General features: G+C 58.3%; 1 protein-coding gene across 4 annotated transcripts in view; it reads left to right on the top strand.

Annotated features, from left to right (window-relative positions):
- The window catches only part of L1CAM (L1 cell adhesion molecule), a 31,223-nt gene that overhangs the window by 12,397 nt on the left and 1,523 nt on the right, over positions 1-17,303 (top strand). The window contains exons 2-28 of one of the 4 annotated variants that reach the window (XM_005886133.2): positions 1,332-1,516; positions 4,409-4,423; positions 5,312-5,417; positions 5,887-6,089; positions 6,918-7,040; positions 7,144-7,314; positions 7,555-7,666; positions 7,788-7,972; positions 8,370-8,501; positions 8,614-8,760; positions 9,265-9,376; positions 9,495-9,661; positions 9,763-9,919; positions 10,116-10,240; positions 10,408-10,518; positions 10,759-10,956; positions 11,434-11,504; positions 11,687-11,909; positions 13,972-14,087; positions 14,291-14,495; positions 14,591-14,713; positions 14,829-15,002; positions 15,101-15,220; positions 15,344-15,496; positions 16,162-16,296; positions 16,598-16,670; positions 16,774-16,785. In XM_005886133.2, the coding sequence (XP_005886195.1) occupies positions 1,441-1,516; positions 4,409-4,423; positions 5,312-5,417; positions 5,887-6,089; positions 6,918-7,040; positions 7,144-7,314; positions 7,555-7,666; positions 7,788-7,972; positions 8,370-8,501; positions 8,614-8,760; positions 9,265-9,376; positions 9,495-9,661; positions 9,763-9,919; positions 10,116-10,240; positions 10,408-10,518; positions 10,759-10,956; positions 11,434-11,504; positions 11,687-11,909; positions 13,972-14,087; positions 14,291-14,495; positions 14,591-14,713; positions 14,829-15,002; positions 15,101-15,220; positions 15,344-15,496; positions 16,162-16,296; positions 16,598-16,670; positions 16,774-16,785 (3,545 nt within the window). In that variant the 5' untranslated portion in view covers positions 1,332-1,440. Of the gene's footprint in view, positions 1-1,331; positions 1,517-4,408; positions 4,424-5,311; positions 5,418-5,886; positions 6,090-6,917; positions 7,041-7,143; positions 7,315-7,554; positions 7,667-7,787; positions 7,973-8,369; positions 8,502-8,613; positions 8,761-9,264; positions 9,377-9,494; positions 9,662-9,762; positions 9,920-10,115; positions 10,241-10,407; positions 10,519-10,758; positions 10,957-11,433; positions 11,505-11,686; positions 11,910-13,971; positions 14,088-14,290; positions 14,496-14,590; positions 14,714-14,828; positions 15,003-15,100; positions 15,221-15,343; positions 15,497-16,161; positions 16,297-16,597; positions 16,671-16,773; positions 16,786-17,303 lie in introns of those variants that run through there. The other 3 variants (XM_014533267.1, XM_014533268.1, XM_014533269.1) reach the window with 3 other exon arrangements.

Raw genomic sequence — 17,303 nt, forward strand, 5'->3', positions numbered from 1 at the left:
CCAAGCTGACTGCTATTCACCGCCATCTATTTTCCCTGCCCATTCCCCAAAGTCTGTTGCATTTGTTACTCTTCGTGGGTCACCTTACATAAAACCAATTTGTGGCTCCTGGTAGCCTCCTGACAAAGTCTAGATATCTTAGCACAGCATTCCAGGCCTCCCCACCTACCCTTCTGGCATCCTGGATGAAGCTTGGTCTCACCCTTGGTAAGGTCCTAACTGGTATGGGTTTGGCGAGGCATCCAGAATTCGGACTCCAGTCTCCAACCTCTCAGCCACCCAGCATCCTGCTCTTGCCCGCTTGCACTTCCATCACTTGCCTCTCTCACACCTTTTCCTGTTTGGAGTCAAAGTGGTCTGTCTTCTTGGGAGTCTTTCCTCTTCAGAAGCTGGGCCTGCCAAGCACTGAAGAGGTGTCAGAAGCACTGTCCAAGAGCTTTCCCTGACCCCTGACCTGACCCTGGCTTGGAGCATCTGGAAGTGGGGAGGCCACAGTCGCCTCTATTGCCCCCTGGGGGCCTGAGGGACAGCGGAGAGGTGCTTTCCTCCTCCCCTCCCTCCCTCCGGTCACTTCCTGAGGTCAGGCTTTCTTCCCCCTTTGTTCATTTCCCTCAACCTATTCTGTGCAATGCAGCTTCTTTGGGCCCCTTTCCTTCCTTCCCTGTCTCCACTTTCCAAGCCCCCCAGGCCGGAACAGCATTCAGTGATCAGTAGGCTCTGAAACCCATACCAATGAGACTGCAACAAGAGTTCTTCTCTACATATGTGTGCACCTGTGCTTGTGTGTGCATACAAAAATAGCAGACATGAGAATATATCCCCCACAGACACAAGAAAACAAGCACATGCTCCTGAGTGCAGCCCCCTCCCAGAAAAGACACAAATGTTCTGCATGCACACACACAGCCACATAAATACTGATGTGCACATTTGGCTACATGCAGATCCACACCCACACTCATGCCCAGGGGCACCTGCTTGCTGGCACATGAAGTCATACATGATAACAACATGCACAGAGCAGCCTGTGGCATGCCCAGGGGAGCTGATTGGGGCAACAAGTTGGTGATGGAGAGGCAGTTAATGGGAAAGGCAAATAGGAGCGGGGAGGGGGCCTGAGGAGCAGGGAATGAAAAGCAACCTGGAGGCCCAGCCAGTGCTTAGTCTCTTCGAAGTTGGGGGGGTGGGGAGGGGTGGGGGAAGTCGATCGGCAGCGGGCGGGGCTAGGGGCGGGGCCAAGAGCCCTGGCTCGCCCCGATGTTTGTAACTAACAACCATCCGTTTTCTCTTCTCTCCTCCCCCACCTTTCCTTCCATCCTCCCCTCTCCCAGTGCCCCCACCCTCAGTTCCCGCCCCGAGCCGTCCACTAGCCCTCTTCCCACCAGGCCGAGCCTGAGCCGAGTCCGGCGGCTGTGCCGTACCGCCGGCGCCGCCTGGAAGATGGCCGTGGCGCTGCGGTACTTGTGGCCTCTCCTCCTTTGCAGCCCCTGCCTGTTCATCCAGATCCCTGATGAATGTGAGTAGCTAGAGGGAGCCTTGGCGCCTCCCTTCACCACCACGCTTGACTCCTCTTTATTTTCTAATTCCTCACCTTATCCCGGTTCCGGACCCTTACCCCTTTACCCCCTCATCCCTCCTTTCTTGGGCATGGAGTGGGCAGGAGGTACCCAGGACGTTGGGTACCTTTGGAGAGAACAGAATGGAAGGCACAGGGTGTGTCAGCACCATGGACAGGGAGCAGAGGCACGGGCGGGTCTGGGGAAAATTCAGCACCACGGACAGAGGGTTCGGCGCTGGGCCTCCTCTGTGCCATCCCTGGATCCACCCCACCTCTCCACATCCCCCTCCCCCAGGGGTGTAGCAGGCGGGTGGGAAAATGGGGCTCAACTAGCTTGTGCAAAGGCCTGGATTCAAATCTTGACCCCACTTCTAATTTGGGAATTCACATCTTGGAACCATGTAGCCCTATGAACTGAGACAGGAAAAGACACCTTGCAAAGGCCCAGCAGGCTTCTGGTGCTAATGATTTAATGCATAGTTATTTGGTGGGTCTGGGAGGTGGGGCTGCTGGAACATTACATTTGTGGGGGATCACAGGTAGGTGCGGGGGTGTTTGGGATTGGAACTAGAGGGTTGTGACTGAACATGAGTATTTTTGTATGCCTGTGAGTTGGACAGGCTGTATATTTGTATGTGTGGATGTGTGTGGCTATGATTGAGTAAGTGTGGTTCTTGAGTGTGATTCCTGAGTGTGGTTTTGATTTCCTATATGGGTAAGCTTGTGAGTCACCAGAACTGTTATTTATAGGTCAGGTATGTGAAGGTCTGTAGGTATTTGCCTGTTAACATTTGATTGTAGTGAATTGTGTGTGTGTGTGAGTGGGGCTGCATGTGAGTACCTGTTTGTGTGTGAGGGGGTATGTTACTGTGATGGTTTTTTCTCCTGAGTGTGAGCAGGAGTTGTAAACACTGCTGTAAGTGGCTGTTGGGCTTCAGTGAAGAGCATTTCACAGGGTAGCATTTGTGTATCTTGAGCCTGCTCCTTCCATAGCTCCAATCCCTTTGCCCTTTACTTTGCCACCTTTGTCTCTGAACCTGGACCTGGGGGAGGCCAGTGTCCCTGAGAGATGAGCTGGGAGCTAAGAGTGAGAAAGAGTGTCCATGCCAGGAATGGGGCAGGGGCCAAAGGAGGTGGGCTTAGAAGGCACTTGGCATTGGGGAGCAGCAGGGGTTTAGAGGAGGTGGAGGGGGGGCTGACAGAACAAAGGTTGGGGATGCCCCCTTAGATACACACATGGAGGTCCATGCAGTCACACCTATGCAGACTCCCCCAGCTACAGATGCACATGGACTCACACATGGGCAGACACAGACAAGCCACCTGAACCCAGCCAGACACAGAGATACAGAAGAGGCAGAGACCCCGAGAGGACACACAAGAGCCACACAGACTTGCATACATGTGCACACACACAAAAATGAGGGTTTTAGACACAAAGGAACAGTCATCCACACAGACACAGAGGCAGGCGTACAACACAAAATTGTGCACTGAAGGCAAGCATGCATACACACAGCCTTCGGATGTACTCCGGCAAGACACACCCCTATACAAATATACTGGCGGACACAAACATACTGCAGTACACCCCAGGGCATCCACATGTGCTGGTCTCACACTTTTGCACATTTACACACATACTCATCCTCCTTCCCTCTCCATCTCCTCTCAGTTGCTTTTCAGGCCTTACCCTGCGTATCTGCCCACCCTGCTACCACATGGGCTGGGCCATCTGGCCAGGTGCATCTGTGTGTGGAGAGGCAGGGAGAATTTGGAGAAAGGCAGGAGCAGGGAAAGAGAAGTAGGCCAAAGACCACGGCAGGTCCGAGGCTGCCCTGGCCATTGGCCTGCACTTGGTATTAACCTCGATACAATATGGCCTCCAGCTCAAGCTTGCTCCCTAGCCATACCAGGCCCCTTTGTTTCTTCCTGCTTTCCCCATCCAGTCCATTTTCCCTATCCTGTAGTCCCTGTCATTGTCTCTTGCTCTTGGGCTGCCTGCACTTGCCCCTCCCCAGCTCAGGGCTCTCTGCAGTGTCCCCAGGGAGCCTCCTCCTCTCTCCTGGGGACCCTCACGCTGAGGTCTTCTGCAGACACAAAGCTTTCAGAAGCAGCCAACTGCTCCCTTCCCCGCCCTGCCTGCCCTCTCTCTCTCTCTCTCTCCTCCTTCTTCACAGCCACCGCGGCCAGTGCTGGGCTGAGTCCTGCAGCTGGGCAGCAACTCTGGCCTCGGCCTCAGGGAGCTTGGTGGCAGACTGGCAGGAAGGAAGGAGAGAAAACGAGGGCTATGTCAGCCCTGCAGGCGATAGAAACTCAGATGGAAACTGCAGGGCCTTTGGGAGGACTTCGCAGGGAGGGGGAAGCTGGGCTCTGAAGGCTGGGCCTGGGTAATTGAAAACACTGAGCCCTGCTAATTGGATTAGGAGGGAAGTGGGCTGGAGCAGGGGAGGGTGCATTGGCCCTGGGCTGTCTGCCTCCCAGCCTCCCAAGGCATCCTGGGTGGGGCGGGAGTCAGTTCTGCAGGCCCTGTCAGGCAGATGCAAGCATCTATCCAAAGGGCACTCCTTTTAAAGGCACGGATTTCTCTCCCCCTGCCCTCTGGCACTGAGGCCTGGGCAATGCCCCACCCCTAAAGCAGTGATCTTGGCTCTGTCCTGTCCTGGGTCTTGACGTGCCATAGCTCCAGCCCAGGATGTGCCTCCTCCGTCATGTTACGCTGCCTCTTCCACCCTCCCCTTGCCCAGGGGGTCTGCCCATGCTTATTTCTCCCCATGCCATCGGGCCCCCTGCTGGGACTGTGTGTCAGCATTTCTCTCCGCTTTCTCCCTTGCTGCCTGGATTTCTCAGATGAAGGACAACACGGTAAGTTGGGGAAGGGTGAGAGTGTTTGCCAGAAGGCCAGGGAGAGAGGGAAAGAGGGGTGCCAGCATGTCCCCCTCTCCCTCCTCCTCTCCCTGTATGCCATGTACCCTGTGCTGGTTACTGTCTTTTATATATTTTTTTTTCTTTTTTTTCAATTTTCAGAGAGGAAGAGAGAGGGATAGAGAGATAGGAACAATGACGAGAGAGATAAACATCAATTGGCTGCCTCCTGCACGCCCCTCACTGGGGATGGAGGCCGCAACCTGGTCATGTGCCCTGACCAGGAATCAAACCGTGACCTCCTGGTTCATAGGTTGATACTCAACCACTGAGCCACGCCGGCCAGGCTGGTTGCTGTCTTTTCTGGCCCTTGGGTTCTTGTCCCACTGACTCAGGCTGGAGGCCCACCTCAGCCTCTCCCTCTTCTTGTCTCTCACCGGTGTTGGCTGTCTTTGTTCTGTCACTGCCCTGGCCTGGCTTTTCTCCATCACTCTTGCCGTTTTTTTCTGGTGCTCTGTTCTCTCTGATCCTCTCTCTCCCTGTGAGGGGTTTTCCCTTCTTGGTTTCTGTGTCCTTGGTTTTGTTTTGTCTGTTTCTTCCACTCTCTTTGGCTTCATCTCTCTCTTTGGGGCATCTTACTTTGTAATCTTTGTTGCTGTTTTCTCTCTGTTTTGTCTTTTTCTATATTTGTTCTGTGTCCCTTTCTCTTTTTTCATGTCCCACAAGCCTATGGCCAAGCTATTTGGTCTCTCTAGCTTGTCCTAACTCTTCCCCCACCCCCATGGCCCTGGGGCCTTTAGCGGCTCCAGACCCTGCCTCTCTCATGATGGGATGGGGGTTGAGGCCATGATGTCATCCTTACCACCACTCTCCCCATCCTGTCCCCAGTGATGGAGCCACCTGTCATCACAGAACAGTCTCCACGGCGCCTGGTTGTCTTCCCCACAGACGAGATCAGCCTGAAGTGTGAGGCCAGTGGCAAACCCGAAGTGATGTGAGTGACCTTCACCCTCTGAGCCCTGTTGTTGACCATTGACCTCAACTTCTGATTTTTAAAAAATATATTTTTTTATTTATTTCAGAGATGGAGAGAGAGAGAGAGAGAGAGAGAAGGGTGAGAGAGAATCATTGATTGGCTGCCTCCTGCACACCCCACCCCACATTGGGGATTGAGCCCACAACCCGGGCATGTGTCCCGACCTGGAATTGAACTGTGACCTCCTGGTTCACAGGTCGACGCTCAACCACTGAGCCATGTTGGCCGGGCTGACTTCAACTTCTAGTCCTCAGGCCGCCCAACTTCTGAACCCAAAAGCCCCAGATTTCCCATATCACCCTTGGTCCTGGCCCCATCCCAGCCTATCCCAGGGGCCCCTGGTTGCTACTGCCCTTGCCTCCGGCCTAGTCCAGCTCCTGACACAGGTTCCAGGGCCTCAGTCCTCTGAGCCCTTTTCTGTCCACAGGTTCCGCTGGACCCGGGATGGCATCCACTTCAAACCTAATGAGGAACTGGATGTGACGGTGAAACAGGCACCCCACTCGGGCTCCTTCACCATCGCTGGCAACAACAGCAACTTTGCCCAGAGGTTCCAGGGCACCTATCGTTGCTTCGCCAGCAATGACCTGGGCACCGCCATGTCCCACGAGATCCAGCTCATGGCTGAGGGTGCGAGGCACTGCAGGGACAGGGGAAAGGCCTGGGACACATGACAGGGTCCCTGACCAAGTCTCAGGGACCTTGTGTGGGAGCTTGTTGGCTTGTTGGCTGGGTGGGTGGAGGGTTGATGCTCTGCCTGCATTGTCCCTCCCTCTGCCTGCCCTGTCTGTCTGAGTCATTGCCTGGGCTTGAGCTTCTGTCCCCTCTCCATGTCTGCAGTCCCATTTGTTTCTCCACCACTCTTGGGTCATCTCTCTCACTTCCCTCACCACTGTCTCCTTCCCTCTGCTTCCCCTCCTCCCTCTCCCCTGCTCCTTCTCCCCACCTCCAACCTGGCCTCTCTGGCTCTGCCTTTATCTGTGTCGCCCTTTCCCTGGGGTTTTCCCTCTGCATTCCGTCCTCCCTGAGCTTTCTGCCTCCCAAGCTGGCTTCTCCTCTCTCTGCCCCTCCGGTTACCTTGGGAACCGTTGCCATGGTTTCTGTGTCAGGATGATGGAAGGGTCTGTGATTCCCGCATCCCTCCACAGCTCCCCTCCCCCACTGCTGCACCTCAGGCTCCCCCCACCCATCCTTGTCCTGTCCTGGGGGTGGGAACTGAGAATTGTGGAGGGTTAACCCTTTACAGCCATCTGGCCAGCCCATCCTCTCCTGCATGGAGTGCCGGTCTCAGCCCTGAGCCCAGAAAGGACCCAAAGTCTCTGCCTCCTTTTATGTGACCTTGCTCATGGTCTGGCCCTCTCACACCCTCAGCCGTCCCTCCGCCTTTCCCCAACCCTGACCTGCCTTGACCAGGAGGAGAGTGGGGACCCATCGTGCCGGCCTCTCTGTCCCTTCTAGGTGCTCCCAAGTGGCCAAAGGAGACGGTGAAACCTGTCGAGGTAGAGGAAGGGGAGTCGGTGATTCTGCCTTGCCACCCTCCACCCAGTGCAGAGCCTCTGCGGATCTACTGGATGAACAGCAGTGGGTGCCCATGAGGGGCCGCCGCCTGGGGTGGGCGTGCCAGTGGTCACGTCTTCCTGGACGGAGGTCCTGACCTCTGCCTCCTCGACCCCCACCCCCGCAGAGATCATGCACATCAAACAGGATGAGAGGGTGACAATGGGCCAGAATGGCAACCTCTACTTCGCCAACGTGCTCACCTCGGACAACCACTCAGACTACATCTGCCATGCCCACTTCCCTGGCACTCGGACAATCATTCAAAAGGAACCCATTGACCTCCGGGTCAAAGCCAGTGAGTCCCAAATGATCTGACATGCCCGCACTCCTCTGTGACCCTCAGGCCTGGCCCATTTGCTAGATCGGAAGACCTCAATCTTCCTCGAGGACAGCTTGGCTCCACCTCAACCCTCCCCAGACCCCTTCCTGGGCGGCAAGAGCAGAGATGGGGTCTCCCTTCAGCAGAGAATGAAACAGATCCCAGGGGCTCATCCCGGTGTCCAGAGTCACCCACTCCCTTGCTCCTTCCTCACAGCCAACAGCATGATCGACAGGAAGCCGCGCCTGCTCTTCCCTACCAACGCCAGCAGCCACCTGGTGGCCTTGCAGGGGCAGCCACTGGTCCTGGAGTGCATCGCCGAGGGCTTGTGAGTCTAGGAGCCCGGGGTGGGGTTGGGCAGGGTCTCTGCTGAGGGGTGGGGCTCAGCAGCCCTGTCCTCTCTCCCCTCCACTCTCCTCCTTGGCCTCCCTGCACTGTGCCCTGGGCAGCCCCACGCCCACCATCAAGTGGCTGCGTCCAAGCGGCCCCATGCCAGCTGACCGAGTCACCTACCAGAACCACAACAAGACTCTGCACCTGCTGAACGTGGGCGAGGAGGACGATGGCGAGTACCGTTGCCTGGCTGAGAACTCCCTAGGCAGTGACCGGCATGCCTACTACGTCACCGTGGAAGGTATGGTGCCTCTGCCAGGCTTAACCCCTGCCCGGTTGCAAGGCTCCCAAGAATGGGGCTCCATTGAGGTAGCTCAGCTGGTTAGAGCATCGTCCTGTTATGCCAAGGTTGCGGGTTCGATCCCTGGTCAGGGCACATACAAGAATCAACAATGAATGCATAATATAGGTAGAACAACATCTCTCTCTCTCTCTCTCTCTCTCTCTCTCTCTCTCTCGCTCTCTCTCTCTCAAATCAATTTCAAAAAGAAAGAATCAGAAAATTTTGAAGGAAAAATAAAGAATGACCTCTGGGGACCGAAGTTTGTGATGTCACTGTCACGGAGGGGGGTGGGGGGGAGGCAGGGGGAGAGCTGGCTGAGGCTGCAGGCTCAGGGCGGCTCTCCCCTTCCCCGCAGCTGCCCCATACTGGCTGCATAAGCCCCAGAGCCGTTTGTATGGGCCAGGGGAGACCGCCCGCCTGGACTGCCAAGTGCAGGGTAGGCCCGAACCAGAGGTCACCTGGAGAATCAACGGCATCCCCGTGGAGGGTGAGAGCATGGGGAGCCCTGGGGGATGGGGGAGGAAGAGGAGGGAGGGGAGGGGACTCAGCGTGGCTCACTGCCCTGCCCTGGCCCGTGGACCCACCTGCCGCATGCACAGAACTGCCGGCCAAGGACCAGAAGTACCGGATCCAGCATGGAGCCCTGATCCTGAGCAACGTGCAGCCCAGCGACACGATGGTGACCCAGTGCGAGGCCCGCAACCGGCACGGGCTCCTGCTGGCCAATGCCTACATCTATGTTGTCCGTGAGTGCCAGCAAGCTAGGCCCCCTCCCCTCCCCTCTGTGCCTCACAACCGCCAGTCTGTCCCTGTAGCCCACCAGGCTGACAGCCAGCAGCTGGTTTGTGTACCACCGCTGCCTTCCTTCTCTTGGGGCCCTTCAGCCCATCTCTCGCTTATCCTCACAACAGCAGGGCAGGGAGATGGAGGAAGGGCAGATGAGGAAGCAGCCTCAGAGAGCGTTCTGGCTCATCCCATGTCACCCTGGCCAGGACATGCCCAAGGCCAACATGGTGGCTCCTCTCCTGGAGCCTCAGGGAAGATGGGGGCTAGGCCAGGAAGGGGTGGACTGTCAGTGGGGGCTCGAATGATTGGTAAAACTTGGGCGGCTAGGATAGGGAGACACATCTAAGGCCAAGAGAGGCTCAGCCTGGCGGGGGCCTGAGCTGGGCACAGGGAAGCCTGATGGGTAGAGCTCCCCTGCGGAGCCCTGAATCTGCCCCCACCCCCACCCCCGCACTGTCTCCCAGAGCTGCCGGCTAAGATCCTGACCCCAGACAATGAGACCTACTTGGCAGTTGAGGGCAGCACTGCCTACCTTCTGTGCAAGGTCTTTGGAGCCCCTGTGCCCAGCGTCCAGTGGTAAGTGCTCCCACTCGGCAGGGGTGGTCTGAGCCATCTTCTGGCCTAGGGAGACAGGGAGGGCAGGGAGCGCATGGCTGGGGTCTGAGCCAGGTCCCCCACCCCCGGCTTGTGCCAGGCTGGACAAGGAAGGAAAGACGGTGCTACAAGACGAGCGCTTCTTCCCCTACACCAACGGGACCCTGGGCATTCGAGACCTCCAGGCCAACGACACAGGACACTATTTCTGCCAGGCTGCCAATGACCAAAACAATGTAACCATCGTGGCGAACCTGCAGGTCAAAGGTCAGGTGACCCCCTCCCCATGTGTTTAGCACCTCCAGGAGGGATGGTCAGGGTCTCTGGAGGACACCAGAGTGACCCTCCCTTCCCATCATTGCCCTCAGATGCCACTCGGATCACACAGGGGCCCCAGAGCACAATCAAGAAGAAAGGCTCCAGGGTGACATTCACCTGCCAGGCCACCTTTGACCCCTCCTTGCAGCAGAGCATCACCTGGCGTAGAGATGGTCGCAGCCTCCAGGAGCCTGGGGACAGTGACAAGTGCGGGCCCAGTGGAAGGGGGCAGTGTGGGAAAAGCAGAATGTCCAGGCCTGGCTTCATCCCGGGGGGAGCACCCCTACTTTGAGGGAGAAGGTTCTGGCAGGAGCGGGGAGGAAGGGAGCAGAGCACAGATGGTGGAGAGAAGGGTGGGTCCATTGGGAGCATAAGGACAAACATCCCTCCATCACCTTCCCAGGTACTTCATAGAGGACGGGCACCTGGTCATCCACAGCCTGGACTACAGCGACCAGGGCAACTACAGCTGCGTGGCCAGCACGAAGCTGGATGTGGTGGAAAGCAGGGCGGAGCTCCAGGTGGTGGGTGAGTCCTGGGGGGGAGCGGGCAGCAGGCTCGTGGCCTGAAGGCCTGGGGGGCACCAGGCCTTGGAGCACAGAGGCCCAGGTTCACATGACAGGGCCCTTTTGAGCTAGGGGTCTGATCTTTGGGCTCGAGCATGAGCCGGAAAACCCACCCTCCGTGGCCCTCAGGGAGCCCCGGGCCGGTGCCACAGCTGGAGCTGTCCGATCGTCACCTGCTGAAGCAAAGCCAGGTGCGCCTGTCCTGGAGCCCCGCTGACGACCACAACGCCCCCATTGAGAGTAAGAGGCCTGAGCATGATGCCACTCACCTCCCCCACTGCCACCCCCGCTAGCCCTCCCACCTCCCGGGGCCCTGGCTCCATGACTGCACCTCACTGGGGCTCAGGGTTCCTCATGCAAGTCCCAGAATGCCAGTGGCCTTGGGCACTCCCTCCCTCAGCCCAAGCCAGACTTGGACCCCCATTACCCTTCCCTATGCCACACGCTGATAACTCCACTGCGATTCACTCCTTTTTGCAGAGTATGACATTGAATTTGAAGACAAGGAGATGGCTCCTGAGAAATGGTACAGTCTGGGCAAGGTGCCTGGAAACCAGACCTCCACCACCCTCAAGTTGTCACCCTATGTCCACTACACCTTTAGAGTTACCGCCATCAACAAATATGGCCCTGGGGAGCCCAGCCCGGCCTCTGAGACTGTGGTCACACCCGAGGCAGGTGAGCCACTTGGGAGGGGTCTCAGATGCAGGGTCCCCAGGCTCTGCAAGCAGGGCCCGCAGAGGGGATTGTACCCAAGTCCTCCGCTTTCTGGTTTTCAGAGGGAGCTGGGGGGTGGGGTTCCCTCGGGGCTAATGGCCAGAATGGGCCATTCCTTCCTTGGTCCTCTGACCTTCTCTGCCTCGGCAGGACCCCACAGCATTGATGTCTTTTTTAAAGCTTTTTTAAAAACTATGTCTTATTGATTTCAGAGAAAGGAAGGGAGAGGGAGAGAGAGATAGAAACATCAATGATGAAAGAGAATCATTGATGGGCTTCCTCCTGCATGACCCACACTGGGGATCGAGCTTGCAACCTGGGCATGTGCCCTGACAGGGAATCGAACGGTGACTTCCTGGTTCTTGGGTCGATGCTCAACCCCTGAGCCATGTCAGCTGGGCCCCAGCATTGATGTATTAACAACACATTACTTTCCAGCCCCAGAGAAGAACCCCGTGGACGTGAAGGGGGAAGGGAACGAGACCAACAATATGGTCATCACTTGGAAGGTGAGGGGGCCTGGGCTGAGCTCGCCCCGGGACATCATGCCAGGACCCACATGTTTGCCGATCCCCTGGCTGTGCTAAGGACCAGAGGATGACGGGATGTGAGGCTGGGTCACAGGTGAGGGTGTGTCACAGGAGGGGACTGCTCTTGGCTGACCAGCTCCTGTTCTGCTCGCCCCCTACAGCCACTCAGGTGGATGGACTGGAACGCCCCCCAGGTTCAGTACCGTGTCCAGTGGCGCCCTCAGGGGACGCGAGGGACCTGGCAGGAACAGATCGTGAGCGACCCCTTCTTGGTGGTGTCCAACACCTCCACCTTTGTGCCCTATGAGATCAAGGTCCAGACGATCAACAGCCAGGGCAAGGGCCCTGAGCCCCAGGTCACCATTGGCTACTCTGGGGAAGACTGTGAGTAGCGGGTGTGGAGCCCGCGTGTGCCTTCACAGCCCGCTCCCCTCCCAGCCCCTACCTCTCAATAGCGCATTTCATAGGAGTAAGAATATTCTATTGTCTTACATAACCAAAGTGCCATTGCGAAAGTCCAGAGATTTACCATCAACACAATACATTTCTCTAGTTGGCAGTCAATATTCCAATTGTACTAGTCAGTGCTGTCTTTCCCCCAGCCCAGGGTCCAGTCCAGGGTCTAGTCCAGGGTCCACTCCAGGATCCAGTCCAGGGTCCAGTCAGGATCCAGTCCAGGGTCCAGTCAGGATCCAGTCCAGGGTCCAGTCAGGATCCAGTCCAGGGTCCAGTCAGGATCCAGTCCAGGGTCCAGTCAGGATCCAGTCCAGGGTCCAGTCAGGATCCAGTCCAGGGTCCAGTCAGGATCCAGTCCAGGGTCCAGTCAGGATCCAGTCCAGGGTCCAGTCAGGATCCAGTCCAGGGTCCAGTCAGGATCCAGTCCAGGGTCCAGTCAGGATCCAGTCCAGGGTCCAGTCAGGATCCAGTCCAGGGTCCAGTCAGGATCCAGTCCAGGGTCCAGTCAGGATCCAGTCCAGGGTCCAGTCAGGATCCAGTCCAGGGTCCAGTCAGGATCCAGTCCAGGGTCCAGTCAGGATCCAGTCCAGGGTCCAGTCAGGATCCAGTCCAGGGTCCAGTCAGGATCCAGTCCAGGGTCCAGTCAGGATCCAGTCCAGGGTCCAGTCAGGATCCAGTCCAGGGTCCAGTCAGGATCCAGTCCAGGGTCCAGTCAGGATCCAGTCCAGGGTCCAGTCAGGATCCAGTCCAGGGTCCAGTCAGGATCCAGTCCAGGGTCCAGTCAGGATCCAGTCCAGGGTCCAGTCAGGATCCAGTCCAGGGTCCAGTCAGGATCCAGTCCAGGGTCCAGTCAGGATCCAGTCCAGGGTCCAGTCAGGATCCAGTCCAGGGTCCAGTCAGGATCCAGTCCAGGGTCCAGTCAGGATCCAGTCCAGGGTCCAGTCAGGATCCAGTCCAGGGTCCAGTCAGGATCCAGTCCAGGGTCCAGTCAGGATCCAGTCCAGGGTCCAGTCAGGATCCAGTCCAGGGTCCAGTCAGGATCCAGTCCAGGGTCCAGTCAGGATCCAGTCCAGGGTCCAGTCAGGATCCAGTCCAGGGTCCAGTCAGGATCCAGTCCAGGGTCCAGTCAGGATCCAGTCCAGGGTCCAGTCAGGATCCAGTCCAGGGTCCAGTCAGGATCCAGTCCAGGGTCCAGTCAGGATCCAGTCCAGGGTCCAGTCAGGATCCAGTCCAGGGTCCAGTCAGGATCCAGTCCAGGGTCCAGTCAGGATCCAGTCCAGGGTCCAGTCAGGATCCAGTCCAGGGTCCAGTCAGGATCCAGTCCAGGGTCCAGTCAGGATCCAGTCCAGGGTCCAGTCAGGATCCAGTCCAGGGTCCAGTCAGGATCCAGTCCAGGGTCCAGTCAGGATCCAGTCCAGGGTCCAGTCAGGATCCAGTCCAGGGTCCAGTCAGGATCCAGTCCAGGGTCCAGTCAGGATCCAGTCCAGGGTCCAGTCAGGATCCAGTCCAGGGTCCAGTCAGGATCCAGTCCAGGGTCCAGTCAGGATCCAGTCCAGGGTCCAGTCAGGATCCAGTCCAGGGTCCAGTCAGGATCCAGTCCAGGGTCCAGTCAGGATCCATTCCAGGGTCCAGTCAGGATCCAGTCCAGGGTCCAGTCCAGGGTGCAGTCCAGGGTCCAGTCTAGGGTGCAGTCCAGGATCCCACACAGGGTCCTGCTGCTTTCCTTCCCTTGAATTGAAACATGAGATGTTCGCTTTGATCATCTCGTCAAGATCTTCTCTGGTTACTCCTCCCTGTAGTTACTGTTTTCAACTAATAAACAGTCTGCAGAGAGAGACAGACCCTGAGGCCATGCAAATGCCCTGCTGCCCCTCAACTGCCTGCCCCCCATAGAGCTTCCAAATCCATCCCCACCCCCCACCCCGAGGGAGGGTTCTGGACTGGCCTCAGGATGCCACAGGCCCTCATCCACGTTACTGGCTGCTTCCAGATCCCCAGGCAAAACCTAAGCTGGAAGACATCAAAATTCTCAACGCGAGCACCGTGCTGGTCAAGTGGTGGCCTGTGGATCCAGCCCAGGTCAAGGGCCACCTCCGCGGATACAATGTAAGGGTCCGAGGTGTGGGAGGTGGGGCGATCCCCGGGGTGAGGGGTGAGGCCACCAAGAGTGAGAGAAGATTGTAGGGGGCCCCTGCCACCTGCCAGTTGCTCTTCTGGAATTCCTTGGGTTGTGAGGAAAGGGTCCCCGTTGAGGGCAGTGGGTAGCATGTTACCCGGGGGTCACTGTGGGATCTCCTGTCCACCTACAGTTGACATACTCTTGGGAGGGCAGTCCGAAGAGGCACAGCAAGCGGCACATCCCCGAAAGCCACGTGGTGGTGGTACCCGCCAACACCACCAGCACCGTCCTGGATGGCCTGCGGCCCTACAGCTCCTATCGCCTGGAGTTGCGGGCTTTTAACAGCCGGGGCTTGGGGCCCCCCAGCAACACAACCTTCAGCACACCAGAGGGAGGTGAGGTTTGCACTCCGTGCCCCGGTCCCGGCCCCTCCTCGCTGTCCCAGGGTGAGCCTGGGCGAGGACCTGCTGCTCGTCTCTGTGCCCTGCAGTGCCCGGCCCCCCGGAGGCATTGCACCTGGAGTGCCAGTCCGACACCAGCCTCTTGCTGCACTGGCAGCCTCCGTTCAGCCACAACGGCGTGCTCACTGGCTACGTGCTGTCCTGCCTGCCACGTATGGATGTCGGAGGCTCAGAGCCCCAGCCCAGCCTGAGCGGGAGCTGGAGGGGAACTGGGATGTGGGTAGAGCTGTCTGCCAGGGCTCACTCCCTCCCCGCCTGTCCTTGCAGTGGGTGACGGGGGCGAGGAGCAATTGTCCTTCAACCTCTCGGACCCCGAGCTGCGGTCGTACAACCTGACCAACCTTAGCCCGCACCTGCAGTACCGCTTCCAGCTGCAGGCCACCACGAAGCAGGGCCCTGGCGAGGCCATTACGCGGGAAGGAGGCACCAAGACCTTAACTGGTAAGGTGGAGGGCTGAGGAGGCCCCGTCAGGCAGCCAGGCCCAGGAGGGCGGACCTTGAGCTGCCTCGAGGTCCCACACCCTCCTCTCGCTCCCCAGGGACCTCAGATTTTGGTGACGTCTCGACCACAGTCGGCGAGAATTACAGCGTGGTCTCCTGGGTCCCCAAGGAGGGCCAGTGCAACTTCGGGTTCCAGATCTTGTTCAAACCCCTGAGTGGTGAGCATGCATGAGGCCTCTGGGGGGGAGAAGGAGCTCTGGGCCCAGAGGGGCTGGGGATGGTGTGGAGCAAGGTGCTGCCCGGGACTCCCACTCATCCCTGCTGCCCTCTCGCTCCTGCAGATGAGAAAATGGATGCTATCCCGCCGCAGTATGTCAGCTACAACCAGAGGTCCTACACACAGTGGGACTTGCAGCCGGGTACTAACTACCAGATCCAACTGCTCAAGGAGGCGGTGCTCTTGCACGAAACATTTGTGACGACCAACGGCACTGGTGAGGCCCCAGGGAGCTCGGGGCACCACACAGCTGCCCTCTGTCCCCAGCTCAGCCACCACCACCTTAGGCCCTATGGGCTCCTCTCTCCTCCCAGAATCTGGGTGCCCCTTGGCCCATTTTAGTATCCTTCTGTTTTAACTGTTTCTAAGGCAGTCATTTTCTCAGAAGGTTTTCCTCCCTGCCCCCTGCTCTCCAGAGAGTGCCCCCTCTCACGTCAATTACACGCACCCCTCGTCTGGCCGGTGTGGCTCAGTGGTTGAGTGTCGACCTATGAAGCAGGAGGTCACGGTTCGATTCCCGGTCAGGGCATGTGCCTGGGTTGCAGGCTCGATCCCCAGTGTGGGGCGTGCAGGAGGCAGCCGATCAATGATTCTCTCTCATCATTGATGTTGATGTGTCTATCCCTCTCTCCCTTCCTCTCTGAAATCAATAAATTACAGGCTAGGAGCTGTAGGGCCCTCAGCCCCCACCTGGTCCTCTGGTGTCTGTGGGCCAGGCCTGCTGCTGCCCCTACCCATTCCTTGAGGGCAGAGGGGTTGTGACAATAGTGAGGCCCGCACACAAGGCCATGAACCTGGGAGCATTGGCTTGGGCTGCGGGGCTGCAGCACCCGGGGGCTCTGTCTCACCCGGACCCTCACCGGACCGGACCCTCCCCCTCAGGCCGAGTGAGACTCCCTCCCCCCGGCTTTACCACTGAGGGCTGGTTCATCGGTTTCGTCAGCGCCATCATCCTCTTGCTCCTCATCTTGCTCATCCTCTGCTTTATCAAGCGCAGCAAGGGTGGCAAGTACTCAGGTAACCCTGACCCTGGGCCACCCTGTGTCCCTTTCACAAGTCCCCCTGGGTCCCTGAGCCCCTGGCAGGACGGCATCGGCATGTTGGGGGGCAGGCAGGGGCCCAGAGCAAATGGCAGCCGTGTAGGGTGACGGGTACACCCTTAAAAGTTTCCTGGCTCCTGAGAGCTGCTGAGACAGTGCTGGGGGCGCTCAGAGCACAGAGAGGGGGCCTGGCCTGTGTCTCCCACCTGGGGGTGGGGCCCATTGTCCAGGGAGAGGCTGGGGCCGGAGAAGCAGTCAGCTCCTCTCTGTGTCTTCAGTAAAAGACAAAGAGGACACCCAGGTGGACTCTGAGGCCCGGCCGATGAAGGACGAGACCTTCGGCGAGTACAGGTGAGCTGGGGTGGGAGCACTGCCGGCCAGCTGCCCAGCACCGCCCTCGCTTTCGTATCTGACGCTGTCTCTCTCTCTTCTCTGTGCTGCTGGGTGACATCAGGTCCCTGGAGAGGTAAGGCAGGGGTGGTGGGAAGATACTGTCAGACCCTAATAGCAGGGACCCCCCCCCATGGACAGTATGTGCTGAGAAGAGTCGGGGCCCTGTCTGCCAGGCTCTGAGCTCCCCCAGCCTCTGACCTGGCAGCTCCCTGCTTCGGGGACAAGCCAACCCCTCCAGCTCCTCTTCCACACACTGACACCCAGCTTCCAGGTCTGGCCGTCACCTTCCCAGCTCCCTCACTCTGTGCTCTGCAAGGGCTGACAGCTGCCTAGGGGTCTGGCTCATCTACAGACAAGGAGCCAGGCCCCATGAGCCCCCAGGCTAAACGCATCTGCCAGGATTCCGGGTATCTCACGCCTTGCCCTTCTGGGGGTGTGCATGCCACTAGCCCTCATGGATGTATGTCAAGGATGCGAACCTGTCCCCATTGCATTCAGAGCAAATGGAAGGCAGACAGAGCCTGGGCCACTGGGGCCCCACCAGGCCTCCCAGCCAGGCCTCCTCCCTCAGGCCAGCACCTGCCGGGGGCC

Source organism: Myotis brandtii, unplaced genomic scaffold (genome assembly GCF_000412655.1).
Source record: "Myotis brandtii unplaced genomic scaffold, ASM41265v1 scaffold959, whole genome shotgun sequence".
NCBI lineage: Eukaryota > Metazoa > Chordata > Mammalia > Chiroptera > Vespertilionidae > Myotis > Myotis brandtii.